The sequence below is a fragment of the Mycteria americana genome, chromosome 1, assembly GCF_035582795.1.
Source record: "Mycteria americana isolate JAX WOST 10 ecotype Jacksonville Zoo and Gardens chromosome 1, USCA_MyAme_1.0, whole genome shotgun sequence".
In the NCBI taxonomy this organism is placed as follows: domain Eukaryota; kingdom Metazoa; phylum Chordata; class Aves; order Ciconiiformes; family Ciconiidae; genus Mycteria; species Mycteria americana.
In genome coordinates this window covers 60,455,711-60,480,618 of record NC_134365.1, presented here as the reverse complement: position 1 = coordinate 60,480,618, position 24,908 = coordinate 60,455,711, and the positions used below count along the sequence as shown (strand labels likewise).

Sequence of the window (24,908 nt, the reverse complement as noted above, 5' to 3'; positions counted from 1 at the left end):
TACACAAAGACCACTGGGAATCACGCAAAGAGCCTGGAGAGAGTTGGTACCGAAGTGGGTAATGCCCCATCAGTACTTCAGTCTTGGGAACTCAACTTGCCCCCTTTTGATGAAACATAACTTCTGACCCCAGGGTAGACATACTGTAATCTACCCTACTGCATCTGTCCTGGAGCATTAATATTTGACATAAATCCTAAAGGAAGCTCTGTTCTTTATTACTGATTTGTCAGAGGTGGATGGATAGGAAGGGATCTGGGTAATATGGAAATGGCATAGGCAGAGGATCCCTTCTGGGAGCCTGATTATTGAAAATCAGCTGCTATTTACACAGTTAATGCCATTCACTTCTTGCACCTGCTCAACCATTCATTTCCCAGTGCAAGCCAGCTTTACCCCACTGCAAAGTCAGGGAATTTAAGGGAGTTACACCTGCAGGTTTTATCTTTCTCTCCAATGATTGCAGAGTTCAGCTTATAAAACTCCCACTTGTACATTTCCAGCCCTTCATCTTCCTTTTTGTGAATTCTTTTTCTACCTATTTATATGTATATATACTTTTCCAAGTATTTATGTTTCTGATAATGAATCTAAAAGCTCTCTCTTTCTAACTCTTGTTGGACTCCCAGTCTGTTCCTGCACTGCACAAAATTCATCTGGGTCTGTAATCATTTGAAAAACAAGAAATTCAGCTAGCTTCCCAACTTACACTAGTTTTTGCTCATATTCTATTCAGTCTTTGAGAGAGGCTCCATACCCTACATCCAGGGACAGTCTGTTCTTTATGATGTCCCTACAAATGTAAATTCTGTACTGACATCCCTGGCAAACACACTTCTATAGCAGACTCCACTTTTAATGTTGGTTAAAAAAAACCCCAAACAAACCAACCAAACAACCCAAAACAAACCACAAAGGATTATGCAGCTGACCTGTCTTCCCACTCTTGCCCCCGTCGCCTTTCTTGATAATGAAGTTCTGTAGAGAAGCCTCAGGCCCCCAAGCAGGAAGGAGGGAGAGAGCTGTAGTCCTGTGGTTTTACTTATTAGTGCTAAAGGATGTACCAGCTGTAAGTGAGATTATGGGAGGTGCAATTGCAGATCTGAGCACCTGAAAAACCTATCAGCAAGGGTTAATTAATAGAAAAGTGAAGGCTTCTGTTTTTTGCAGAGTTTTTCTATTATCAAGAGAAGGGCTTCCACATAATGGAAAATCCTGCATCCTCCTAGCAGGTGAAGCATTTGCAATACTAACCTGTTATCTGGGTTTGCTTCCATGGTGGCGGTGAGGTGTCACTCATTGTAGCGTATCCATCTGCTTGCTGTATTACTTAAATATGAACTGAATGAACTCCCCTCGTCTGCCAAAGTCTTGTCTTTGATTACAGAAAGACAACAGCAGGAAGTAGGTCAAGGTCAAGTAAAGAAGATAAACATGATTAACTCTGAGCAGATAATGACTCACCTGTCTTCAGTGGGAACAGCCTTGTACTAATGTGTCTGATTGAACCAGGGTTGGAGGAATAAACCAGATTAAAGGGAATGACAATGCAAAATTAAAAAGTAACAAAAAGCTTAAAGATGAAAACAAAACAGTCCACGACCTCTCTTTTTTTGTTTCCATCTGAAGAAACAACAGCTGGTACGCTCCTGAAACCAGCACGTCAAGTCAGACACTGGAAGGAACTGAGAGGATTATTTCACAATTTTATTGCACAACTGAAAATTAACCTTTTTTTTAAATATTTACAAGCCATTTATTTTGCACACACAATCTAAACAGCATTTTCCCCAATAAAATTGTCACCTAGAAAACTTACACATGGACTGAAGCATACATGTAAACTAAGTGGTTTGTGCCCAATGCAAGTTGCCTCAGTTTAACCCTGGAGGGGGAGGCTCTTGGGAGATGGGGCAACAGAAGGAAAAAAGACACATTTTTTGCTTCTCTTTCCTGAAATGTTACTCAAGGATCTTTCCCCAACCCAGGGAAAGAAACAAAAGGGTTCAGTACTAGTTCAAGCACAAGGCCAGCCAGTCAGATAATGTACTGACAGGATGGTGAGTTGAAGATTCAAAACCCTTCAGTGCCGCAAGCCTTGCAAGAAAATGACAAGCCTTGTTTCATGCATGGTTCACCTTAAAGGTTGCGATATCCCAGTTTTCCTCTGGAGAATGTAGAATCACCTTGGTCATGACAGGAAAGGAATGAGGTTTGACTCATAAGAAGAAAGACACATGAAAGGCTGTTGGTATTTTTTTTTTTTCCTTCTTTCTCACGGATTTCTTACCTGCCCTTTTGGAAAAGTGCTGGCTGAGACATTGCAAATGCTGCCGCTGCTCTCGGCAGAGCTACGCAGCGATAATACAGAAACGTTGCGTAACTTGACCAGCAATGCCAGGGGTAATATTTTAACCATCGTTATGAAGCCCACAGCTTTGTGCTGAAAACGAGCGCTTTCCTGGCTGTTAGCACAAGCTGGCTGTCACAATGCGTAACACAATCTCTGGAGTCCACAAATCACCCCCCTCCCGTGGCTGATCTGCCCACACGTTTTCCATCATATAGATTGTTATTCTCAAGTTTGTCAGCTAATATTGAGTATATGGCCTTGTAGCACTTACTGCTTAGCTTCCAGGGGATTTTGACACCTGCAATCTTAAATGAGTAGGTGGTAAGCTCTAAAACTGATGCTCACTGGTCCAGATCTGTCCCATGTTACTTCAGGCAGGTTACACCTGAGGCACCTGCGTGGGGGCCATCAGCACTGTAACCTTTTCTGCTAGTCAGAGAGCAAAGGGTGACGTAGGGCTTAGGTGAACAGAAATGCCCTCTGCAGAAGTCCCACTCACTCCATCGACTATCAAAGGAAACCAAGGGACCAACTCCAACATCGTGGGGCTCAGACAGCTGCCAAGTTGCATGGCATGAATCTGGGCCTGAATGCTTCCAGCTGGGCACCTAAAAGCCTAGGGATTCTGGCACTGCAAGGTACATTTGGTACTTAGATCACTTTGGTGCTACCTTTCTTCAGGTTTTGGACCCTCTGCTGTAGGGTGGAGAAACCTACATGCCAACATAAGTGATGCCAACATGATCTATAGTGAATTTGGAAGGAAAGGAAGTGTTTATAGACTTGTTACGCTAGTTAGTGCTGGCCCATTGGGAACGATGCTAATGGGAGACGGCTTTGTGAAAGGCAATTCAAGTGTATAGGAAAAGCAAAACCTGTGGCCTCAGACCAAATGATCTATGTCAAGTCTTCTAAAGTCACTGTTTCTTCCAGAGCCACACAGAGTCACCATTGCTGTCTTACGCATGGTGACCAAGTTGTAGTAATGTGTCAGGTCCTAAGCAACCTTATCTTATTTTGGCATTAACTATTAAAGGCCTAAGTCTCTCTCTCTCCTCTTCCCCAGCAGCTCAAGTGTTTGTTTTTCTCTTATTTTTAAAATGAGTTCTTGCTGGTTTAGGGAGCCAGCAATGCAGAGATGTCTTTTTCTATGTAATAGTCATATCCAGACCTTGACACTGTGGAAAGTGTCTATACTGTAATTGAAATACCTGCCAACGCCTACCTAAGGCTGGTATAAACATGGATTTAGGTGTACAGCAGATTGGGAATGTGGAGAAAAATGGCAAAACCCTAGAATGGGCTGGCTGAGGAAGGATCCTGAAACTGAGCCCTACAAAAATTGTAGCAAATTTGTAAATTGTAGAAACTTGTGCTAAAACTTACAGTTTGAGTAAGTTACTTATCTTTACAAATGCTGCTGATTTCATCCCCGTTGGATTCCTTGCAATGACTCTCTTCCTCTCAAAACAATATTTTTCTGGAAGATATATAGTTGTAGTGGACAGAAAAGTTTGAACAATATGCATATGTTAAAAATAAAACAAAACATAGTGATCCCATTCTTACAGCTTCAAATTGCTGAATTTTTCTCTCACGTGTAGGCTTGAAGATTAAAAGTGGAAGAAAACCCTGCAGAATAAATTTGTGTGGAGGCCCAGGTGCCATGCCAGAAACATAGTGCATTGATATTGCCTTAGTAATGAACTCATGCAGTGGTACAGCACAAGCCAGTGGTCTTTCATACTCACTGGAAGAGACATTACTAAGATAGAAATAAAACCTGTGATAGCACAAAGCAAAGAAAATTCTCCAGGCTCTGTGCTAAAGTGGTGCTGAGGACATCTGAATGACCCCTCAGTTCTATTCTTCACCCCAGACAATGCTGTAATATTTGCAAGTCTTATTGATGGGGAAGAAAGCTGTATCAGCCTAAGAAAATAAGGAAGTTTTGCAAATTGTTAGTTTCACATATGAAAATGGAAATGAAAGCAACAAAAATTATAAAATGTTTGGGTCTTCGATGATCTGATTCAGAGAGTTGTTTTTACTACATGCATTTGTTTTGCTCTGTGAAGTGTAATCAGAAAGAAGATGACAGTGTCTGTGTTCTCTGCTTTCATGACAAAAGCTGGCAGGTTAACCTGGTGGGTATTTTGCATTGATGAATCTTCATGTATGTTAATCCTTGTGGGTCCCTTACAGAACTCATTGCTTTTTTTGGATTGCCTTTGCTGTTCTTTGAATAAACCCTAACAGTGAAAAGTAAAAGATGTAAGCTCTCCATGAGCCATGTGAACCTGTATGGCAATATTAACTGATGTTATGGACAGAAAGCATCATTTTGTTCATCTGTTTGTTCTGTTATCAACACAGAGAGCAGAAGCTTACTGCACAGCCTGAACACCAAGTCTCAGGCCAGCTGGATTAATTGGTGCTAATATAATTAGTAAACACTGGGCAAGGTGTTGAGGGAAAATACACACGTCTTGTTCTCTTTCTGAACCAGCAAACCGCTGAGTCCCATCTCTCCCTAACCCCAAGGGGCCTCTGTCACTCACAGCGAGTATACATCTAAAATGCAGAAAAGCTCAGCAAAGTCTATCAGAATAATACATTTCATACTGAACTCACTATTGCCATCTAAAAAACTCAAAGCAGACAGTGGTGCGGCTTCCTTCCTACTGCTGGTGGTTAGTTCCGACTGGATGAAGAGTTCATGGATCAATCAGCATTAGGCAGCTTCTCCTTTCCTTATAGCATCGCTGGAGAGCACCGCTGGAACAACAGATCCACAGGCAGATCAAAAGAAGAAATTCTGCGAACCTTGCTAACTCCAGCTTTGCCCCAACCATTGACCCCAGTGCTGACAATTTAAAAAAGGCTGGGTAGTCAGTCTCCTACTGTTACCAAGCTGCTATTATCTTTTTTTTTTTTCTTCTTTTCATATGAGCAGCAAAAGACCAATGTGGGAATCCAAAGAATTGAAACAAATTAAACATCTTTGAGCTGAGAATGGTTTAATCTCAGTGCTGACTTTCATGAATTTTACAACCCACAGAATTTACTACAGGTGGGCCACATTGGCCAGTGTTGGATAAGAAATGCCACAGATCCAGAATGAGCTTAGTCCAACCCACAGATCCTACGAACAGATCTTCTGAGGGACCTCAGAATGCTTTTGCCTTTCTCATTCCTCTGGAAATTTGGCTACTTAAAACAAACCCCTCATGCCCCCCAATTATTTACTCCATCTTTTCACTGCTTTCCTGACAGACTGTGCCAATAGCCTTTAGAGTGCTCCCAAAGGGGGAGCAGACATGCTTGGAAAGAGCTGGGATTCATCAGTCTTGCATGTTCAGCTGTTAGCATTCATAGGTTGGGGGTGAGTGCTACAAGGCCTCCGAGTGTGTAATTTCCATCAGCTCTGTAGGTTCCCTCCACAGAAGAAAAGCCTGTAGAACAGAACTGCAGGCATTCTGCTCAGAAAGCCTGAGAGCACAGGGGATAATTGATTTTCCTAAATCACAGTTTAAACCTATGCTTTGGAAAAAAAGAAAAAAAAAGTCTGGCTTTGCTCAGAATCAAGGCAGCTATCATATTATGAAAAGCTCAATGAGAGCAAAAGCTAAAAAGAAGTATCGCCCAGCTGCTTCATTCCCTGAGTACCATCCACTCTGTGCATAGAATGAAAGAGGAGTCCTCAAAAAAAAAAAAAAACCCCAGGAAATGATTGTGTAGAGACTATGTCCTATTACATATGTACCAGGGGACAGAAAGAAGTTGTATGAGCAAATCACTGGCTCCACCAGCAACTTGAAATTTCAGATCCTCTAACTTTCACATGACTGATTTTGCAGCCTTAGCAGGAGTCTTGTGATATGTTGGTTAATGCTGAAAATTCACACGTCCATTGTCTGAGAATTATGTTGCCATAATACTGAGGAATAGGCTTAGCTTGGCTTGAATTACTTGGCCTCACGTGTTTGGGGACCTCTTCTCGAATATATTTGGTGAGAGTGACGTCTACACGCCTGATTGGAGACTTACTGCCGGGTCAGAACTATTTCTTTTGGATTGAAATCTTGTATCTCATGGCAAAGGACCACGGAGCTCAAATGAGGCTTTTGTCACGTGCACAGTGACTTCCCATGAGTCCATGTTGCAGAGGTTTAGGACATTTTAACCCTACAGAAACAGTAATTAGCTGGGAGACAGGCAGCTGTTCTCATCCTATAGGGGGAAACTACAGCACAGAACGACTGGAAAGATACTAAGTTCTTAGCCTGGGTTTAAGATCTTTTGCATCCTGACACTCTCAATGAGCTAACACTTGCATTGCAGTACCCATCAACGTGTCTGGACAAATACCTTCATACAATCCATCACAAAAATAAATATTTGGCTGGCTTTCTAATTCCCCGATTATTTTTTCAACTGATCATAACAACTCTACTCTGCAGAGCAAACAAACCCCAAATCCCAAGTATTCATAAGAGGAAAATGTTCAAGCCAACTTACACGTTCATAGATCCTTTTGAAATTCTCAAGGACTTTGTGTCTTGCTTTGGGAATGTATAACTACTGACAAAACCGAATTCCTATAAAAGCAAGGCATTTCTAAAACCAGGTTTGTAAGCATTTCCTGAGCTATAATTTGCTGTGCACAGCCAGAAGCTTTTCCAAACTTAATTTTATATTGTGAACCAAAGTAACAATCTTCAAACAATCCCCAATTCACCTAAGTGTTTGGATGTAAACATACCGTCTAGATATACATTATGTATTACTACTGTAAAAATGACTTCATTTAGCTATCAATGCTTCTGCATTTTCAATGCTGCAGTGGAAATACTGGTTATTTGCTGTCATTGTCTACTAGTGACTTATTTGTTCCAGTCTCACTTACTGGAGTTGTAGAAACTTAGCTGCTTGCTTTTCCTAAAATTGAAATATTTTTTCAGCTAACAATGATACATTCTTTTTTTTGCACTCCCACCATCCAATGTATTAGACCTTGTTGAAGTTCATAAATAATGATGCTTACCCCACTTGCTCAGCTTGCTGTGTTTCCCTGTTCCTGCACTGAAACCTGAGGAACACCCACACAGTATCTGGCAGAGCAGGAAGGAATGTCCTGTGCAATGCCTAAGAGTAATATCTCTGCTGATTTGCCAGGACTCCTAGTGCTGCTGGTCATTAATCTTTCTCAGCCAAAAACAGATGGGGCTATTAGGCAGGCTGGAGTAATGGGGGAAACTGGCACAATGCAGAAGGAAATGCATTATCTTCTGGATAGAATTGCATGTAAAAATGAGAACATTAAAAATGTATTTTTCATATTTAATTGGACGATGTACGATTATACCTACCAGAAAATAATGTGCAATGTGTTTTGTGCAGGGCATTTATAAAACTGTTCAGCTGTGCTAGGGGCCTTATTTTCCCCTGCGGAGAGAAACAGTAGCTACAATTCTGACAAGGTTTTTGTGCTTTTCCCTCCAACACAGGGCTTACTCTGCTGCAACAGCTACTGCAAATAACACTACAAAGTGCCTCCACTTGTCGCAGTAAAAGGAAAATGCAGTTTATGATTTACATACAGACCACATGAAGCCTACCAGGTAAAAAATCAGTACTTTAGGAATAATGTGAGCATATCTGATATTCAGTCTAACAAAAGTGATGGAACTGCAGGTACAGCTGCTAATTCCTTTATGTCACTGAGTCCAAGATGATGATTACTAATAGAATAAAAATTGCAAATTATGAAGTGCAACCCGACTGCTCACATAGGAAACTAGCAAGGCTGGAAGGAATTACTGAAAGGAGGATTTGGAAAAAAATCTGATAGATACTAAGGACTATTTGGGATAAACAAAGACATTTTCTAGGTCTGCCAGGTAGGCAAATGGTAGATGACCCTTAGCCAGAAAATGATAGGATGGAAACTACAGCCAAAGGTTTGAAGGTATATACTGTGACAACAGAGAGAAATCATGGAAACATATTAGAGGGTTACAATAAGGCATTAAATAAAGGCAAGTGCTTTGCCCAAAACTTAAACTTGCAAAGCCTGTTATATCAAAGGGAGAAGCATGAAAACAAAAATAGTCGGATTGGGTGCCAGCCAGCAGATTATTATTTGGCACAGTAATTATGTCTGAAATGTGGTGGGATGTGAGGAGGTGCTGGGAAATACACAGTTCAGGCTCTGGTGCTGGAAGGGGCTTAGGAGACTGAAAAGTTTGCAGTGACTCACATGTGTCAGTGTTTTGGAGCGGAAAGGGAAAAGGGAGACACAAAACAAAATGTGTCAAGATAATACCCCAAATTAGAAGAACAAAAGAATTTTGTAGGATTTTATTTCTGATCCCTTGACTAGGAAAAGGTTAGCATTTAGGAAGGTTAAAGAGGAAAATACAAACACCCAAAACCTAGTAGGGTGATATTTGATATAAAAATTTAAAAACAAAAACCTCTTTTTCCTTTTAAAGAAAGAATCAGTGGCCCTAAATAAAAAGAAAAGAAAAACTGAAATCCTCAGGTTAAAAATGGAAAGGGCTTATAAATAGCCATGGAATATGGGTATTCCCTTAGATAAATGGAAGACAAGGACAAGGAAATGCTGGTATGACTAAACTGGAAATTTTAGAAGTTATTCAGGCCAAATAGGAAACCTTCAGAGAACGGAAATCAAAACTTTGTAAAGCTGAAAGGAGGGTATGTAATAGTTAAGATGGAGTTTGAGCAAGCGAAGAGGGAATTTGAAGAGCAAATAGTATGAAGTTAAAACTGAAAACACACATTTGCTCAGTACACCAAAAGCAGAAAACCGGAGATAACCGGTAGGCCACCCCAAACAGTAAGTAGAAGAAACAATTAAAGACAATAAGGACATTGCCAAGAGTCTAAATGATTTATTTGCATCAGTCTTCACCAGAGAGGGTGCTGGAGTGATACCTAAATGAGAGACTCACACTTTCCAAATATCAAAGATAAGGAGAGGTCATAGACTGAAGACTCAAGAGAGGAGTTGGTGGAACAAATCAATAAATCAAAGGCATTAAGTCACCAGGTTTATCTGATATTTCTTGAAGACTTCAGGAGAAAACTGAGAAGTAACAAAGTTGCTAGCAAATACCTACTACAGCAGAGGACTGGAAGACAGTCAGTGTTATAACTGAGTTGGGGATTTTTGTTGTTGTTGTTTTTTTCATGGTGTTGGAGGAACCCTGGCAGTTACAGACAACTATGTAATCCTAATTTGCTATCATGTAAATTGGCTGAAATGTGTTAAAAAAACCCAAGCCCCACACCTCCCAAATTATGAAGCGCATAGACAAACACGACATGACAGGTTCAAGTCAGTGCAGTGTCTATTAAGGGAAAAAAAGGGGCTCTTTGAACCTACTACCAATCTTCGAGCTGGTTACACCAGCCAGCACACTTAAGCCTACCCGGGAGGTGCCAGGACTTGCTGTACAGACAGCCAAGTAGCAAATGATTACCTCCCTGCTCCCCCATCTGCATCTCACGACCACTGAGGAGAGAATAATGTTCATGTTGATAATGGCACACCCAAACAACATACAGGTCCGTGCTACAGGTTATGCTGCTGCAGGGCAATCCAGTCCATCCTTGGGCAACATTGTTAAGCCAAGGAGACATGTACATCTGGAAATGAAAGTTTTTAATATATATGAAACATAATGGTGGCCACACTGAAGCTCTGACTGGAGATTTTATGTAGGTACAACCAGTGTTAGCCTCTCTTAGGATCAGCTTTTGGTATCTTTCTGCACGTTAGCTAATCAACGGGACTCTGTGCTGCAGGGTTCTTCTCATTCTCAAAATGCAGTGACCTGGCCCCTTAATGGTAAATAATATGGGACTTGGGGAGTTAAGATTTTGGGTTTTTTTTTAAAATATATCTTAGCCAGGACTGAGCAGTCATTTCATTTCTTCCCAGCTCTTCCCAGCGTTTTATGTAAATCTTTACATAAAGCCATTAAGAACAGAAGAAAAGCACTTTGGAAAATTATGCAGTGATGTATTCTTATGCAGCCAACACGCCAGGGGAAAAAGTGAAAATTACATATAGCCTCCCGCCCCTTTTTATTTCTTGTCAAAGATGTTGCCTTTTTTGGCTTTTCTTATATATACACAGCATGATGAACTGATATTTGTAGTTTAAATGTCTGGTTTAACCGCGTGGTTTCCACCGTAACAGAAAGCTCTCACGAAATGTCAGGTTAGAAATAAAACCAAGCTCTAGAGGGATGAGGTGAGGAGGAAAGTAGAAGGTCCAGTGGCTGAAAAACAAAATGGAAAAAAAGTGAGCAGAACACAATGTGGATCCATTCCCAACTCAGGCAGTGGTATTGGTACGTGTGGTTGTATGGGGATCTGGGGTAGGGAGACAGACGCATTTCTCACTGAGTTGTTTCTGCTTTCTCTATTAACATTGCAACAGAAATTACAAATAGCCCTGCAAGGGGTAGTGCATTAAACCTCATCTCTTCATCCCATGTAAACACAACATTAATACTGAAGAATAAAGAAAATGGTAGAAAGTCCAGTGTCTTGTTTTCTGCATTTTACTTGTTAGCTTTCCTGTCCGCCCTCCAGCATACTCCTGTGTGTACCGAAGTTGTGAACTTAACCAGCCCACGTTCAAGCAAACACTCACACTCAGATTCCCAACACATTCTTTTCTCCCCCTGGAATGGGGAGTTTATTCCTAACAGTTCTGCTCCTTTTAATTATAAACTCCTTTAACGAAGTAGTTCTGAGACCTTGCAGCAGGCAGCAGGAGAGCACCAAGGCTACTAGTTGCCATGTTCAGCATGGCATACATAATCCCTGTTCAGCAAAGAAGTCCACTTAAAGCCCAAGGCCCAACGCCTTCACGGACGGGCATGCACTGAAATGAGCCTACAAATCAATATCCCCCTGCACAATGTGCCTTATAGGGAAAATCCAATCTTGCCTAAAATAGATAAAGAGTTACAGCCAGGCCCTTTATTTTACAAGACACACACGAACAAGTTGCTCTGGTAAAACAGACCTTACACTGACAAGTTTTGTTCACTTTCTGGCAGAGCTACTGATCTTCTTTACTGGACCACCAGATCTGAAGATGGGAAAGAAACACAAGGGAGACATTTCCTTGGCAAGGAAAGGAGCAGCATTTAGGACTGGGGAAAAGGCAGGGTGGGGTATAGGGGATTTTCCTGATAAAACAACTAATTTGAGAATAAAAGACCAACCGGTATCATGTATACACCTAAACCAGTAACACACCTTCTCTGGAGTGCAGTATTGTATAAGCGTCCCCTTCGTTTTCAAGGCTAATTCAGACCTTTGGCTCATCCTGCATTAACAAGGTCATCCATGTTAACAGGGCCCCTGTGAAAGTTCACAGGTGAAAGTTCCCTTTTAGAGTAGTGCAGATTTGAAATTCACAGGACAGCGACCCGAAGATCTTCCTTTACAGATAAAAAGCATGTCAAATTATTAAATAGCAACATGAAATCCTATATTCTGAAGGTCTGTCTTTGCTCTGCAGTTAGGAGAGCAGTGTGCGTTCCCAGCCCCTGCCCAGTCCCCACCTCCGGCGGCACGGCGGGCACGTGGCCGCCCCTCTCGCTGACACCTCACGAATGCTAAAGCTGAAAGGCCTGGGGTAGTTGGGGAAGGGACGAATGAGCATAGTCTGAAGACATGTCACTTCAAATTTCTACTGTTAGAACTGCCGGGTATGATATAAAAACAGAAAGTATTTCTCAGTTCGAAGTCTGAAGACCGGGCCCCAAACGTTGAGTGGCTCCTCCCTCCGGTGTCCCTGTTTCCCGCACACGGGCTCCATTGTGCTAGCTGTTGTTCTCTGCCGTGAGATATTTGAGGGCTGCAAAGCCGTAGTGGCGTGACATATCCTGCTGGAACTCCTCCTTCAGGGTCTTGAGACAGATGCGGTATTGCTTGTTGGAGCGAAACTTGGTGATGTCGAAGCTGGGGGCGTGCGGCATGTGGATCATGTAGGCGTTGGGCAGCACCGTGAACTCATACTCCTGGGGGAGAAAGACACGGGCTGTGAGGGTGTTCCCGAGCCCTCTTGCAATGCATCTCTCCTGTACCTCCACAGTCAAACATGCTCCATCACGTAACAGTGCAGTGCGGGTCTCGGAAACAACAAACCCATACAGATATGCCAAATAAACCTTCTTTTTTTGAAGTTGCTTTTTCTTGGTTTTATGGAAGATCTACTTTCTCTTTTAAAATGTTTTTCTCCTTGTAAGCCAAATGATGGAGAAACAGTACAAAAAGCGTGCCTGAAGCCATGTCTGCAGCACAGATTTTGCAGTAGTGTGCTTGCAACCAACACAGCTGTGACTGCACACAGCATGAGTCTCAAGTGTCCATGCAAAAGCATGTTTTTGCCCCTACAATTTTTCTTGTTTGGGATGCTGGAATAAGCTGTATTTACAAAGGCAGCCATTGCAATACAAATGTTGCTTTGCCTGTATACTAAGATACTTACAGCCAGAAAACTGTCCAAAACTATTTATAAACCTGAAATGAGGGGGGAATACGATACCTTTTATAGGCGATGTGTGAAAATGGACCTGTTAATTCCATATGCTTTGAGAAGGTTTTACGCAAATTAAGTTCTCCTTACAAAGTATGAGATACTGTTTTAATTCCCCCTCTCCTCTAAAACTACTTCACTAATTGTCTTTATTTATATCTGACCAAGTTCTTTGACAATTTTTGTTCTTAAAAATGATGGTTCATTTAAGTCTCAATTAATCCTGTTAGATTTTTTCAATTTTTATAATTAAATATATGAACATTAGAGCAAAGCTAGACAAAACCTGATTCTTAGACAAGCTGAAAGTTCACTAGTGTAGGATGTGCAAGAACCAGGTATCTGCTCCTGCAAGGAACTGGGCAGAAAAGGGATGTGAACCTCAGTATTCTGTAGCCAAGTGAAGTACGCTAACCACAAGGATGCTACCTCTTTTTTCATATGGAATTTCAAAACGTCTGAGTTGTATGGGATGCAAATGACAAAGAAACTTTGAAGCCTCCACAGGCAAATTTCCTATTGTCCTCACACAGCTTCTATTTACAACTGTTGCTGTATTGACTCATTAACCATCTCTGCATAAGACACTGGGCAGGGGAACAGCCACAGAGCATGCTGGCTTTAAAAGAAATGGTGCACAACTTCTCCTGGTTTGCAAAGTCCAGTCACTTGTAGATTTAGGAGTCTGTGCAGAGACACAGAGTATCTGCAGCACAGAGGCAGAGTACTCAAAAATATTTTATTAGGGAAAGAGATTTATGGGAGAGAACCGACTTGCGCTAATACACATGAGTGTTTCACCTATAAATCTTTCTTCACCTAACAAAATATGATCAACCCAGAAAAGACTGAAAGCTGCTGGGTTACCATGCTACCAGAAACCAAGTGTTTGAGCAACACAGCCCAAAATGAAGGCCAAACAAAATGGAAAAAAGTGAGCAGAATGCAATGTGGATCCATTTCCCAACTCAGGCAGTGGGATTGGTGAGCCCAAAGTGCAGCTAAGGCTGCAGTGCCTTCCCAGAGACACCTGTGAAACAGTAGCATGTGTTGGACAGCTAGGCGCAGATGCAGCTGTACGGCTGCTCCTCTCTCATTATGGGAATGCCTGTTCCCTACCAGACAGTGCTAAAGTGGAAAATCTTTGTGCCAAATTATGATGCTGTCATATATGGGAATGGACCCCTCTGAGCTTCTGTTTGGAGTGACAAACATACAGCAAGAGCAAAATAATCTGAAGCTCACAGGCAGAACTTATTTAGCTGGAAGAGGCTTATAACTAATGGGGAACCAAAGACGAAAACAAAGGCTGGCACAATGGAGTGAGGCGAGCTGATAAACTACAAACTACAAAATACGTCTCTACAGGACCTTAAAACTAAGGGCTGAAGCTTCAGAGGAAGATGCATCCCCCTCATACAATCTTTTCTTTGTTCTCTGTTTGCATCTCAAGTCTGTAATCCTGCAGGTCAGGGACCGTCTATGCTCTGCAGTGTAAACTGTTCAGCACAGCGGTGCTCCCATCCCTCCAAAAGGCCTTCAGGCACATAAAGCCTTCCAAAACCTTGTAAGTCTGCTGCTAATAAGCTCCTTTGAAAGATGCTGGGCTGGGGTCCTGGAAAAAGGATTGCTCACAGTCTAGTTCCACAGTCACTGGAAGAGCAGGGAAAGGCTTCCTAATGACCCACCCCTACTACATGGAAACGTCTGTTGAGAAAGCAATGCACTTGCAGGAACCTCTGTCCCTACCTCACAGGTTATAAATTCTTTAGATGGAGACTGTCATTATCTATGTGTTTGTACAGCATCCAGCTCAGTGGACATCTGCATGCCCCCAAAATAATAATGATGATTATCTCCACGCTGTGTGCTGCTCTGAAGGATGGTAGTGGCAGAGGCCCTTGGTAAGGAGTCTGAAACAGTTCTCTTGACAGACACTGCAGTTGTGAGGAGCAGTGAAATAATTCAATCGAGAAGCTGCTCTGCCTGCTGATAATGAAGCCAGCCAAGCAGCTGGCAGCAACCTGATCTGTGGACACCCCGAAGCAGAGGAATGCCATAAGGGGAGGTAGCTGTGCAATCCCACATCCCCTCCAGGCTGATTTTCTGGGAGAACAGGCCAATACCCATGTTGCTACAGATGAAAATGAAACTTCTTTTCAATGTGAGAATGTTTTTAAGGCTGGAAGAGTGAGAAAAACAATTCCCCAGAGTTAGTTCCAATCCAACGGCCATTTAAAATATCTGCGCTATGATCAACTTTGAAAAATGTTCCAATTTCCCATGTGTGAATCTGTATGCTGGGCAAATGCCTCTGAACAGAAGAGTTAAATTGTGAGTGCTGGCTGAGAGCTGCCAGTAGGAACATAAGCCTTGTTACCCAGATTAACAAATAATAAATCATTACACTGGCACTCTCCATAACTGATGGTTAATTGATTAGTGTTTGGAAAGTGCACTGGAAAATTAAAGTGCTATAGCAGAGCAAAGTATTATTATTAACAATAATATAAGGGACAATATTTTTTCTAGTCTGTAATAACTTTTTCTCAACATAAGTAGGTACTAATTTGTTGGGAGTGTCCTTCTGCAAACAGAGGGCAAGTGTTGGCCAGCCCAAGGTAGCCGTGTGGTTTTGTAAGCAAAAGTAGAAAATAACCCTCCCACATATGTGCCTGCACACAAATACACTGTAGCCCACACCCCAGAGACTCAATCTCCCAGTAACTTGCTGCATGCCTGGTAAGAGGTGGGCAGAGAAGGATCAGCTATATTTCAGATCCATAGCAGAAGCTAGCATAGGAGGATACAGATGGCCAAAAAGTATGGGTTTTGCTTAGCATGAAATGCTCCTAGTTCAAAAACTGGGACTGAAACCAAACTAAAAAAAAACCCAAATAAAAAGAAATGCCATGACCCAGACCCTGCTGATTAGCACAGTGGTTAGCTTCACATCCAAGAACAGCAGAGAGAGGCAAATCCTGCCATTTCAGTGAGCAGCAGCACTGGGCTCCCGTGGAGCCATATTCACTGCCAGTCTCTAAGATCTAGGTCGGTGACAGGGACCTTGGCTCTGAGAGCTCTAGTGCCAGTCTGGGTCTCTTGAGGTTTCTCTGCATCCTTATTCTTATATATTCTGCCCAGCAGCTCCATCCCAAGTCACAGATGCCAGAAGCAGGTAGCCCAAGGATCAAGTGCCTGTATCCTTTAGAGTCTGCCGCACAGCCAGACTTTGGAAATGTACAGTCCTTGTCTTTGCAGAGATGCGCTGTAAATCCAGGCCAGAAATTGAAGATTCTTGCCTTGGATTCAATTTAAGATTGTTTTTTGCATTCTAAATTAGCATTTGGGACTCACCAACCTCTATTTAATTGAAAAATTTCCAGCTAGGTCTACAGATCCCCTAGTAGGTGACTGGCAACGAGTGCTGCAATGCTCGGGCACACTGTTGGGCTGGAGGCAGGCACACAGCATTGTGCCACTAAGAGACAACAACTCTCTCAGCACTGACAAATAAACTAATTCAGACTCAGTTCTCCTTTTAATGCTTGACAAGGACTAAAGTAAGTGTTCCCAACTCAAGAAGCACTCATTAAGGAGCTCAGTAAGGCCAGATGAGCACTTTGGTGATGCAAAGCCTGACTTTCTACAGAACACAGATTTCATTTAAAAACCCTGCTGCCCAGCCCTGGGTGAGACATGCAGGTGTTGTCTCCTCACCTGTGCATCCAGTTCCATGATGTGAGCTACTTTGTTCCAGCCAAATCCAACAAACCGCCTGTCATACTCTGGGCAGTCCTTCCTCACAACAACGTATGGCTCAAAGTCTGCTTCCCACTCAACGCGGTAGGGAGTGGTGGCCGTTCGCCACTTGGCAAAGTTCGTTGGCGCATGCCCTTTTGTCCAGACGTGATACCTTAAACAGACATAAATGTCACGGTCGTGGGGAAGCAATTAGACAGAACGCATCTTGGCGAGGCAACAAAATGTTACGTGTTAGATGAAATGCTCAAAAATAAGGACATTAGCTTACAGTTCACATCATCATTTTCAGGACATATCAGAGGCAATTTCTAGGACTATTTCCAGCACGCTTCCCAGAGCCTCTATGTGCTCAATGCTTAAACACATCTAGTTGGTGAAGGTCAGTGTGAAAACACTACCTAACGCTAATGTGAGAAACAATTACAAAGTACACAGACAGTTCATCTGCACTACAAAGTGCTGTGTCTCGTTCCTAGCAACCAAGCAGCTGTATCAGTGCTCTAAAATCAGTGTGAAATTCTGTAGCTCAGACAAGGTCCCTAAAATTAGCTATTTCTACACCACAGTGACATTCACGATCTGTTTTATATGCAATTTTATAATTTGTATGAGAGACACCTGCAGCTCTGGATAGATGTTCTGTTTTATTAATTACCGTTATTACTATGGCAGGAGCCAAAGTGCATAATTAAATTAATAAGTAAAATATTACATAAAGGCTTTCTGCTGTACTTTCTACATTGTGGGGAGTACCCATGTGATCCTAAGTAAGGTAATCAATTTGATTTACAGAAAAAGATCCTTTTTTACTTCGTTAATCTTGTTTAGGTCACAGCAGGTCTCTTCCAAGCACAGCTTGAATCCACCCCATTAGTGCCAGGGTCAATGACTCTCTCGCCTACTTATTCTTCTTACACCTTTCCAAAAATCAATGAGACAGGCTCTTTCCTCAGACTCATAGATTAAATAATGAAACAAAGGCATAGCAGGCCATCTGTATTACAATGCTCTGAGATGTGTAACAGAAGGGGCAAAACAAACATCCTGCCAGTTTGTAACGTAAGGTACATTGAATTCACAAGGATGACTCATGTGCTAAAGTAAAGGGATTTGAGCGTTAAATATTTGCAGAATTAGGACCTGAGGTAACGCTTCAACCCCAGAAATTCTCGGAACATTGCAAGCCATTGCTAAAAACAGGGACATAAAATCACAACCTAAGAGTTTCCACTTTGACTGTATATTCGTATGGCTTATAACTGGAAAAACAGAGGTGTTCAGCTTTGCTGCCTCGCCTTGTTCAGAGGCAGTGCAGGAGGACAGAATTATTAGGATAGCACTGGGGTCCCAAGTAACGTATGGTCCTTTGAAGGCTGCATTTCTAAACTGCAAACAGGTTGCATCACTTTCAGATATCTGGCTTGGGAACCTGGAAAAACAAAGCCCTTCTGTATTAAAGAAACTGATAGTGAATTAATTCTCTAGAGGTTATTAGAAACCAGTACCAGATTCACAAAGATGCTTACAATCCTTAATGCCCTTTAGAATCATCTCCAAAAAGCCTATCCCGTTACTCAATGAGTTGGTAACGTACCCAGTCGCTAATGGGCAGCTACCTACGCTGGAAAAAAGCACAACCACAATGTGGGGTTTAAAATGATATGGGATTGTGGGAGATGCTGTATCTTCTAACATCCTACCTCTGGCATTTTGAAATTAATTATGATAATAACGATAATGACTACTAAACACTTATGAAGCGATTTGTATCTTTAAAGCCCCATACAAACTTTGGTTAATTCAGAGATTCCTGCAGAGCAGCAGTCAAATGCTGCTGCTATTCTAGTAACACTCTAAACAGGGCGGGGGGAACATGATGCTAACCATAAAAACATCAATTTCTTTCCACCCTTCTTGGGGAAAGCAGTGTAAGCAGTTAGAGCAGCTCAGGTATAACCTCTGTGAGTCAAGAGAGCTGACCAGCAGGAAAAAAAAAAAGGGGAAGAGACAATGAAGGGAAAATACAGAAGTGAGATTGGAGAGACAAAACAAAGCAGAAAGGAAAGAATAGACCTGATTGTACCAAACAAAATGACACCACAGATGATCTACTTGCCTCTTCAGAGTGCCTGATGTGAGTGTGGGGCAAAAGGAAGACAAAATGATGGCTAAGGTCACGACAAAGAGGAAAATGAGTACAGGATGCTCAAATAAGGTGTGCACACGCTAATTATAAAGGAATAGACTGGAAACAAACCTGTGAGAGTTCAGGATTACATACATACAATATATATGGGTCTACACATATATATTTACACACACACATATAATCTGCTGGAGCTAGGTCTTGGCCAATGGCTGATCATCACATGAAATGTACTGCAAAGTAAGATATGCAGACATCATTATATGGATGTCCATATAGAGAAAGCTACCATAAAAGAGTGAGTAATTTCCAACAGACTTTACTCTCAGTGACGCAGTTGTGAGAAGTGGTTCACTGTCTGTATTGGTCTTCCATCTCACAGAACAAATGAATAAATCTAATTTTCCTGCTCAGGCCCTTCTCACTCAAGATTTAAATGCACATTGAATTTTAAGGCCGCACTCAATCTCACTGACTCCCAGGAGAACTTTGTGAAAATTGTGAACAACGTATTTTTCACTATGCTGGCAATTTTGACAAATCCAAACCAAATAATTTGATCTCCGTAAAATGATGACGAGTTTCTTTCCTACGGTTCATGGAAACACAACTGCACAACACCCCCCTGCTTTGGGTCAAATGTTTCATCTTACTTTCATTATCGATTGCTTGTATTTAAAATAAAATTTCAAAACTATAGTAAACTTCTCTAAAGTTATCAAAATGAAATCATTATTCTTCTCAGAGTGTTCTTCCTCCTTGCCTTGTCCCTCAAAGCTTCCTGTTTCAGTGAGAGAGATGATTTGGTGAAAGAAAAACTCTCCCAGTTCTGTTCTCAGATGCTTAAACATTTTGCTGGATTGTGGATGCAATCAGTTAATTAGTTAATCAGCTGTTGCTGGTTATGTTTTCTCAATAGGATGCGTGTTCTACCAGCTGTGGTATTCCTTGTGCCTGAAAGCTGTGTCGGCAGTACATTTGTGGTTCATCAGCTATTACCCAGGCACTGAGCGGACACATCCTTGTGAGGCACAGTCACAGCCAGCACCTGCAAACAAAGCCAGCAAGCTGGCACAGAGCAACCCACTGCCACGGAGGGTTTCCATACAGCACACCTTGCCAGCCGTTGATGCTCACGCGTCTTCTCTTTTCTTCTGGTGCTGACTGGGGGAGGTAATTGAGAGCTGTTTTGTACTTCTTAGCTGCCCAGAGGTAGAAAAGGTCACCATTTGGAAAAGAGGTGACAAAAGCAATTTCAGTGAGGGAAAGATTGTAATCTACCATGTGGTGTGAGGGACTGGGATGCTGCAGGCACTCTCAGCAATCACTGTCACAGCAGTCCTCCCCGGCTCACTCCCACCCGCTCAGCCTCGAATTGCAGCGTTATTAAAGCACCTTGAAGGTGGAGGTGGAAATTCTCAGCCCAGATCACAGCTGCTTTGTGGCTGTTGATAGATTTGAGCAATGAAATGAGCCAAAGCAAACTGGGGAAGCATTTGTAAAATGTGTCCTACATTAATATGTACACCAGCTACAGACCACTTGTCCTTCAATTCTTATTTAACCTTGCTCTGGCAAAACTCCCACTGATGTTAAAGAGATTTTTGCCTGAGTGAGACTTGAGAAAGGATCTGCAAATCTGGCTGTGTACATAACACGCCAACATGCTGTATAGCTTGAAGATGAAATCTGTAGTGGAAGGCCACTGCTGTGCAAGATGAAAATTTGATTGTTGGTGGAATGTAACATCTGAAAATCCTGAGGGTGTTATTTTCCACTGGAAGGATTTTTTCGTTCAACTATGGGAGAAACAATTATTTTCTATCAACAAATCTCTTGTTAATTTCTATGTCTTTGACTCTTAAAGAATGGTGGGAGAGTGAAAGGCACTTGCTCTATCAGTATCCTTAAGTAATTTTCCAGAGAGGCATGCCTCTCTCAGTCACCTCAAGTTTCTATTTCAAGGCTGTCACTGGTAGAGGTAGTGTCAGAATTATGTTTTCCAGGCTCACACAGGCTGTCTGCTACGACATGTGCATGCGGCCACATGACAGAAGGGCGGCTGCTGCAACGAGAGGTGTGTAACACAGGGAATGGGAGAAGTGTGAGGAAAGCTCTAAAGTAAGGGAAGGATGGAAGAGGTGATATAGAGCTCCACCGGCCACGGACAATACCTCGCTTTTTCATAGTTTTTCTCTCTAGATCTCAAAATACCGTAAAAAGGAGAGGTGAACATTGCTACCTGCATTTCAGAGATGGAGAACAGAGATGTAAGAAAGTGAACTGATTCGTGTACCACCTCCCAGCAGGGCAGTAGTGGAGCTCAGAAGAGACTGCAGGTCTCCTAAGCCCCCTCTCTGTGCAATATCATAAGGCCATATTGTGTTCTTCCCATCACTGCGATGCTTTACAAATGTCTGCTAATCAGACCTTACCACACACCCCCAAGAGACAGTTAACCCCTGGTAGTTGCATTTTAAAACTGAAAAGTCTGGCAGATAATAGAAGTGACTTGATCGCAGCCACAAAAGGAGTCTGCTTCAGAGAGGAGCTCCAAATTTAGGTGTTCTTCACTTCTCAACTTCTAGTCAGAATACACTTTTACCTCTGCACTGAGAAACTCTAGCTATTTAAGCAGCTGTTTCACACTTAAAAGAGCACACGACAAGCCTGCGTTTGTTTTTCCAGTAAGTCAGTAAGGAAGCGAACCAACGAGCAGAGAGAAATTATTTTTGGTCACGTGAGAGACACAGCTATCCGGATAGTATTTGGCAGCCAAAAAGCAAATTACACGCACATGAGTGTAATGGTCGCGCTTGATTTTGTAGCGCAATAAAAAATGATGAAAATAAAACAAATTCAATTTAACAACTGAAGTCCTTCAGTAGAGGATTATACTACTAGATAAAATGCTGAGCTCACAGATGGAATATATCCACATATGATTCTGTTCACTGCCTCTCTATGAAAAGGGAAAAAAAATTCCAATAAGTTTCTTAATGGAGCTAGCCAGCTGACAGTGAGAGAGAAAAATCAAATATTCACAGAACATCAAAAAAATCTTTAGAGATAATGACCACAGGTTCAACAAAAGTACTTTCCATTACCTGAATGTGAAGAGGGTTCCCATGTCCAACATAGATAGCAGCTCTGCTTTTGACTTGGGGAAGGAGAGGCGGTAGCGTAGGGTCTCAAAAGCAGGTACAATCAGAGCTTTCTTGGTGTTAGCCAGGTCTAGCTGGATGACGGACTTCCTGGCAAAGAGAAACAACAAATACAAGCAGGAAAATTTTAAACTGAGCAAATCACTTGGCTTTTCAAAGTAAAGAGCAGAGAATGGGCAGTTTGATACTGTAAATGTAACTATGGCTCATATTTTTTCCCAGGGGTGTTTCGTATTTTCCTCTCCTTTTGAATCTGCTGCTCTAAGAGCAGGGAGAACAATCACAGTTCAAAAAGAACTTATGTGTTTGACTGATCAATGCTGCCCTGCATGTCCAGGGGTGCACAGTGCTGAACTAGCACTGTGAGCGTGGCCAAGTGACCACTTCTGTAAGAGAAACATAGTTGAATGTTACTACGTATGTGGTAAAGAGCTGCCCAGTCAATGGCAGTTCTAAAAAAATGGGATTTATCCAGAACTCAGTGGGACTTTACAAGGTGAGGAGCCAGAAAGTTTGGTTGCATTTCACCTGGCTATTCTCTGTGCTATGTTGTGCCCTCATATGTGCTTTCTACCTCTGCTTTAGAGCTCTGTGTGTCCTGCAAGGTGAGCATTACCTTAACACCACTATGGACCAGATATTTGCCCTCAAGAATACTGTAGCCATGATGGTTGGTCTTTGTTCAAGGCAAGGCACAGATCTACTGCAACAGGACGTGGTGTAAATCAGCAAAACGGTAAATTAGCAGTACTTTTTTGACTATTGTTAATCATGTGCATGGTAGTGCCCAGAGATCAAAGCTCATTTGTGCTTGGCTCTATACGTAGGGCAAAGAGGCTGCTTCCTGCAGAGAAGAGCTGTGCACTGGATGTGCTGAGATACCTTGCTTTTTGCCTCCTTTCACTGCAAGTTGCTCAGTGAAGAGACTGTTTCGGTGTGTGAGTGTGTGTGTGTGTGCACATACTGCATTTTGCACAGTAGGGCCCTTCTCCAGACAGGGGCCTTAGGACAACTGCCGCAGGAGAGCAACAGCTTAGCAACCTTATGCACTGCCTGCCAGAGGTATTCAGTCTATTCTTTCCTAACAAACTAAAACCCCAAGAAAAAGAAAAAGAAGTTACTCTTCCATCCCCAAACTGAATCTTACTACGCTTGTCATTAGAAATAACTCCGTCTCGATTTTCCTTTCATTATCTTCATATTTCATACAAGAAATATGCCTCTCTCTCCCTGTCAAAGTCAGTTCCCCTTAACAGGATTCACTGTCCTGACTTCTATGTTCCTGCAACAAGCAATCAAGGACAATGTTGACAAGCAGCAACTCTCTACAGCCTTATAAGATGAAGGAATTGGGATCACTGTCATAATAACAGAAGGACCAAATAAACCACTTTTCTAGGCCCAGAATACCTAGAATTCATTTATATTGCCATCAGAGAAAAAGAAGAAGAGCAGGGCTTTTTAATAAAATCTGAGTTTTAGAGAATTCACACCACCCTATAGGCCTGTTCTATAAAAAGAAATCTGTTCTCAGCGCCTTACTGCAAAGTTTGCATTGTTTAAAGAACCCCTGCCACTTTCCAGTGAACTTTTCACAACTGAAGGATTTTAACAGCATCTTATTATAACTTTTTTGTACTTTTCTCACTAACTTCTCCCTCACCATCACTAATGGCTAAGATATCTGCATGTAAATAGATGATTCCTTCACAATCAGCCTCCACGACCTTCCAGAATCGCTGAGCAGTGCCAGCATCCATTCTTTAAGATGCTCTTAATGTTTCTTCCCCTTCACACCTTCTCTGCAAGCAGGGCACACTAACAAAGTTTCTCTGACAACATCTCAAGCTTTCTGGAATCTGTGCAATCTATCAGCCTTGAGCGGTACAGCTTTGGGGATTCAGTTCTAGGAAGGAGGAGGCAACATTTGCAGTGATGCTCACCCTTTGGGCTCTGCAAGGAAACAGCAGCTTCCATTTATGGCTGTTGCTATCTCTTTGATGGAGAGCTCAAAAGTCCCAGGCAAAAATCAAGGCCTTGCTGTGCTTGGCACTGTCAAAAAGTAGGAGACAATCTTGCCCACCAAAGTTCATGGTCTGAAGTTGAACAAAGCTGAAATAGGTATAGGTATCAAGCAAGGATAACAGCAGACTGTCAGACAGAGCAAGTTGTGTTGAACCTAGTGTTGAACGTGACTCATTTTGTAAGATATGGGATACAAGCACAAAAATGATGTGGGTATCAATAATCCTTTCTGCACATTCCCTACTCTTGTCATCTGCAAATTTCTTATAGGTGTCAAAGTCAAAACTGTTGGAAAGAATACTTTTCTTCTTTATGATGAAAACCAGAAGGCAGAGTGAACAAACTGATACAAGAGGCTGAAATCACTTGCACTGTCAAAGGTCAATATGAAAAGTTAGGTAAGTGGAGAGAAGCAGAGGTCTGAAAACAAGATGCTTGTAGTGGATGCAGTCTAACACAGGAACTAGTGGAGGTACTTCAAGAGTGAAATAACATAGCAGGATAATCTCTGCAGAAATATTTTCAAGAGATATGCAAGCATTTGAGGTGTATATTGTTAAGCCCAAAGTGGAGGGGTCCACCAAAACTGAGCTGGGAATTGAGACACACTCAGTCAAGAAGTCCAGCAGCACTGACCTCCGAGTAGAAGAGCCTGCCTTTGATGTGGACTAGATGACATAAAGGACAATGTAAGGGGAAGAAGGAATCAGTACTGACATCCAGGTGTTGAACCTGAGTGACAAAGGACAACAGAGGCTGAGTGAATTGTGATAAAGGCAGGCAGGATTTGGTAGAGAAAAAAACACCTTCCATTTTCTTCTGGTAACTTGGCTGACAGTCTGCTCCTTGGACAACCAGTTGAAA

General features: G+C 42.1%; 1 protein-coding gene across 4 annotated transcripts in view; it reads right to left on the bottom strand.

Moving 5' to 3' along the window:
* Positions 1 to 1,702: 1,702 nt before the first annotated feature.
* The window catches only part of LARGE1 (LARGE xylosyl- and glucuronyltransferase 1), a 303,277-nt gene continuing 280,071 nt past the window's right edge, over positions 1,703 to 24,908 (bottom strand). For 3 of the 4 annotated variants that reach the window (XM_075501659.1, XM_075501666.1, XM_075501649.1), the window contains 3 exons: positions 21,963 to 22,109; positions 16,665 to 16,860; positions 1,703 to 12,426 (listed from right to left, as the gene is read on the bottom strand). In XM_075501659.1, the coding sequence (XP_075357774.1) occupies positions 12,229 to 12,426; positions 16,665 to 16,860; positions 21,963 to 22,109 (541 nt within the window). In that variant the 3' untranslated portion in view covers positions 1,703 to 12,228. The remainder of the gene's footprint in view (positions 12,427 to 16,664; positions 16,861 to 21,962; positions 22,110 to 24,908) is intronic. The other variant, XR_012775792.1, reaches the window with a different exon arrangement.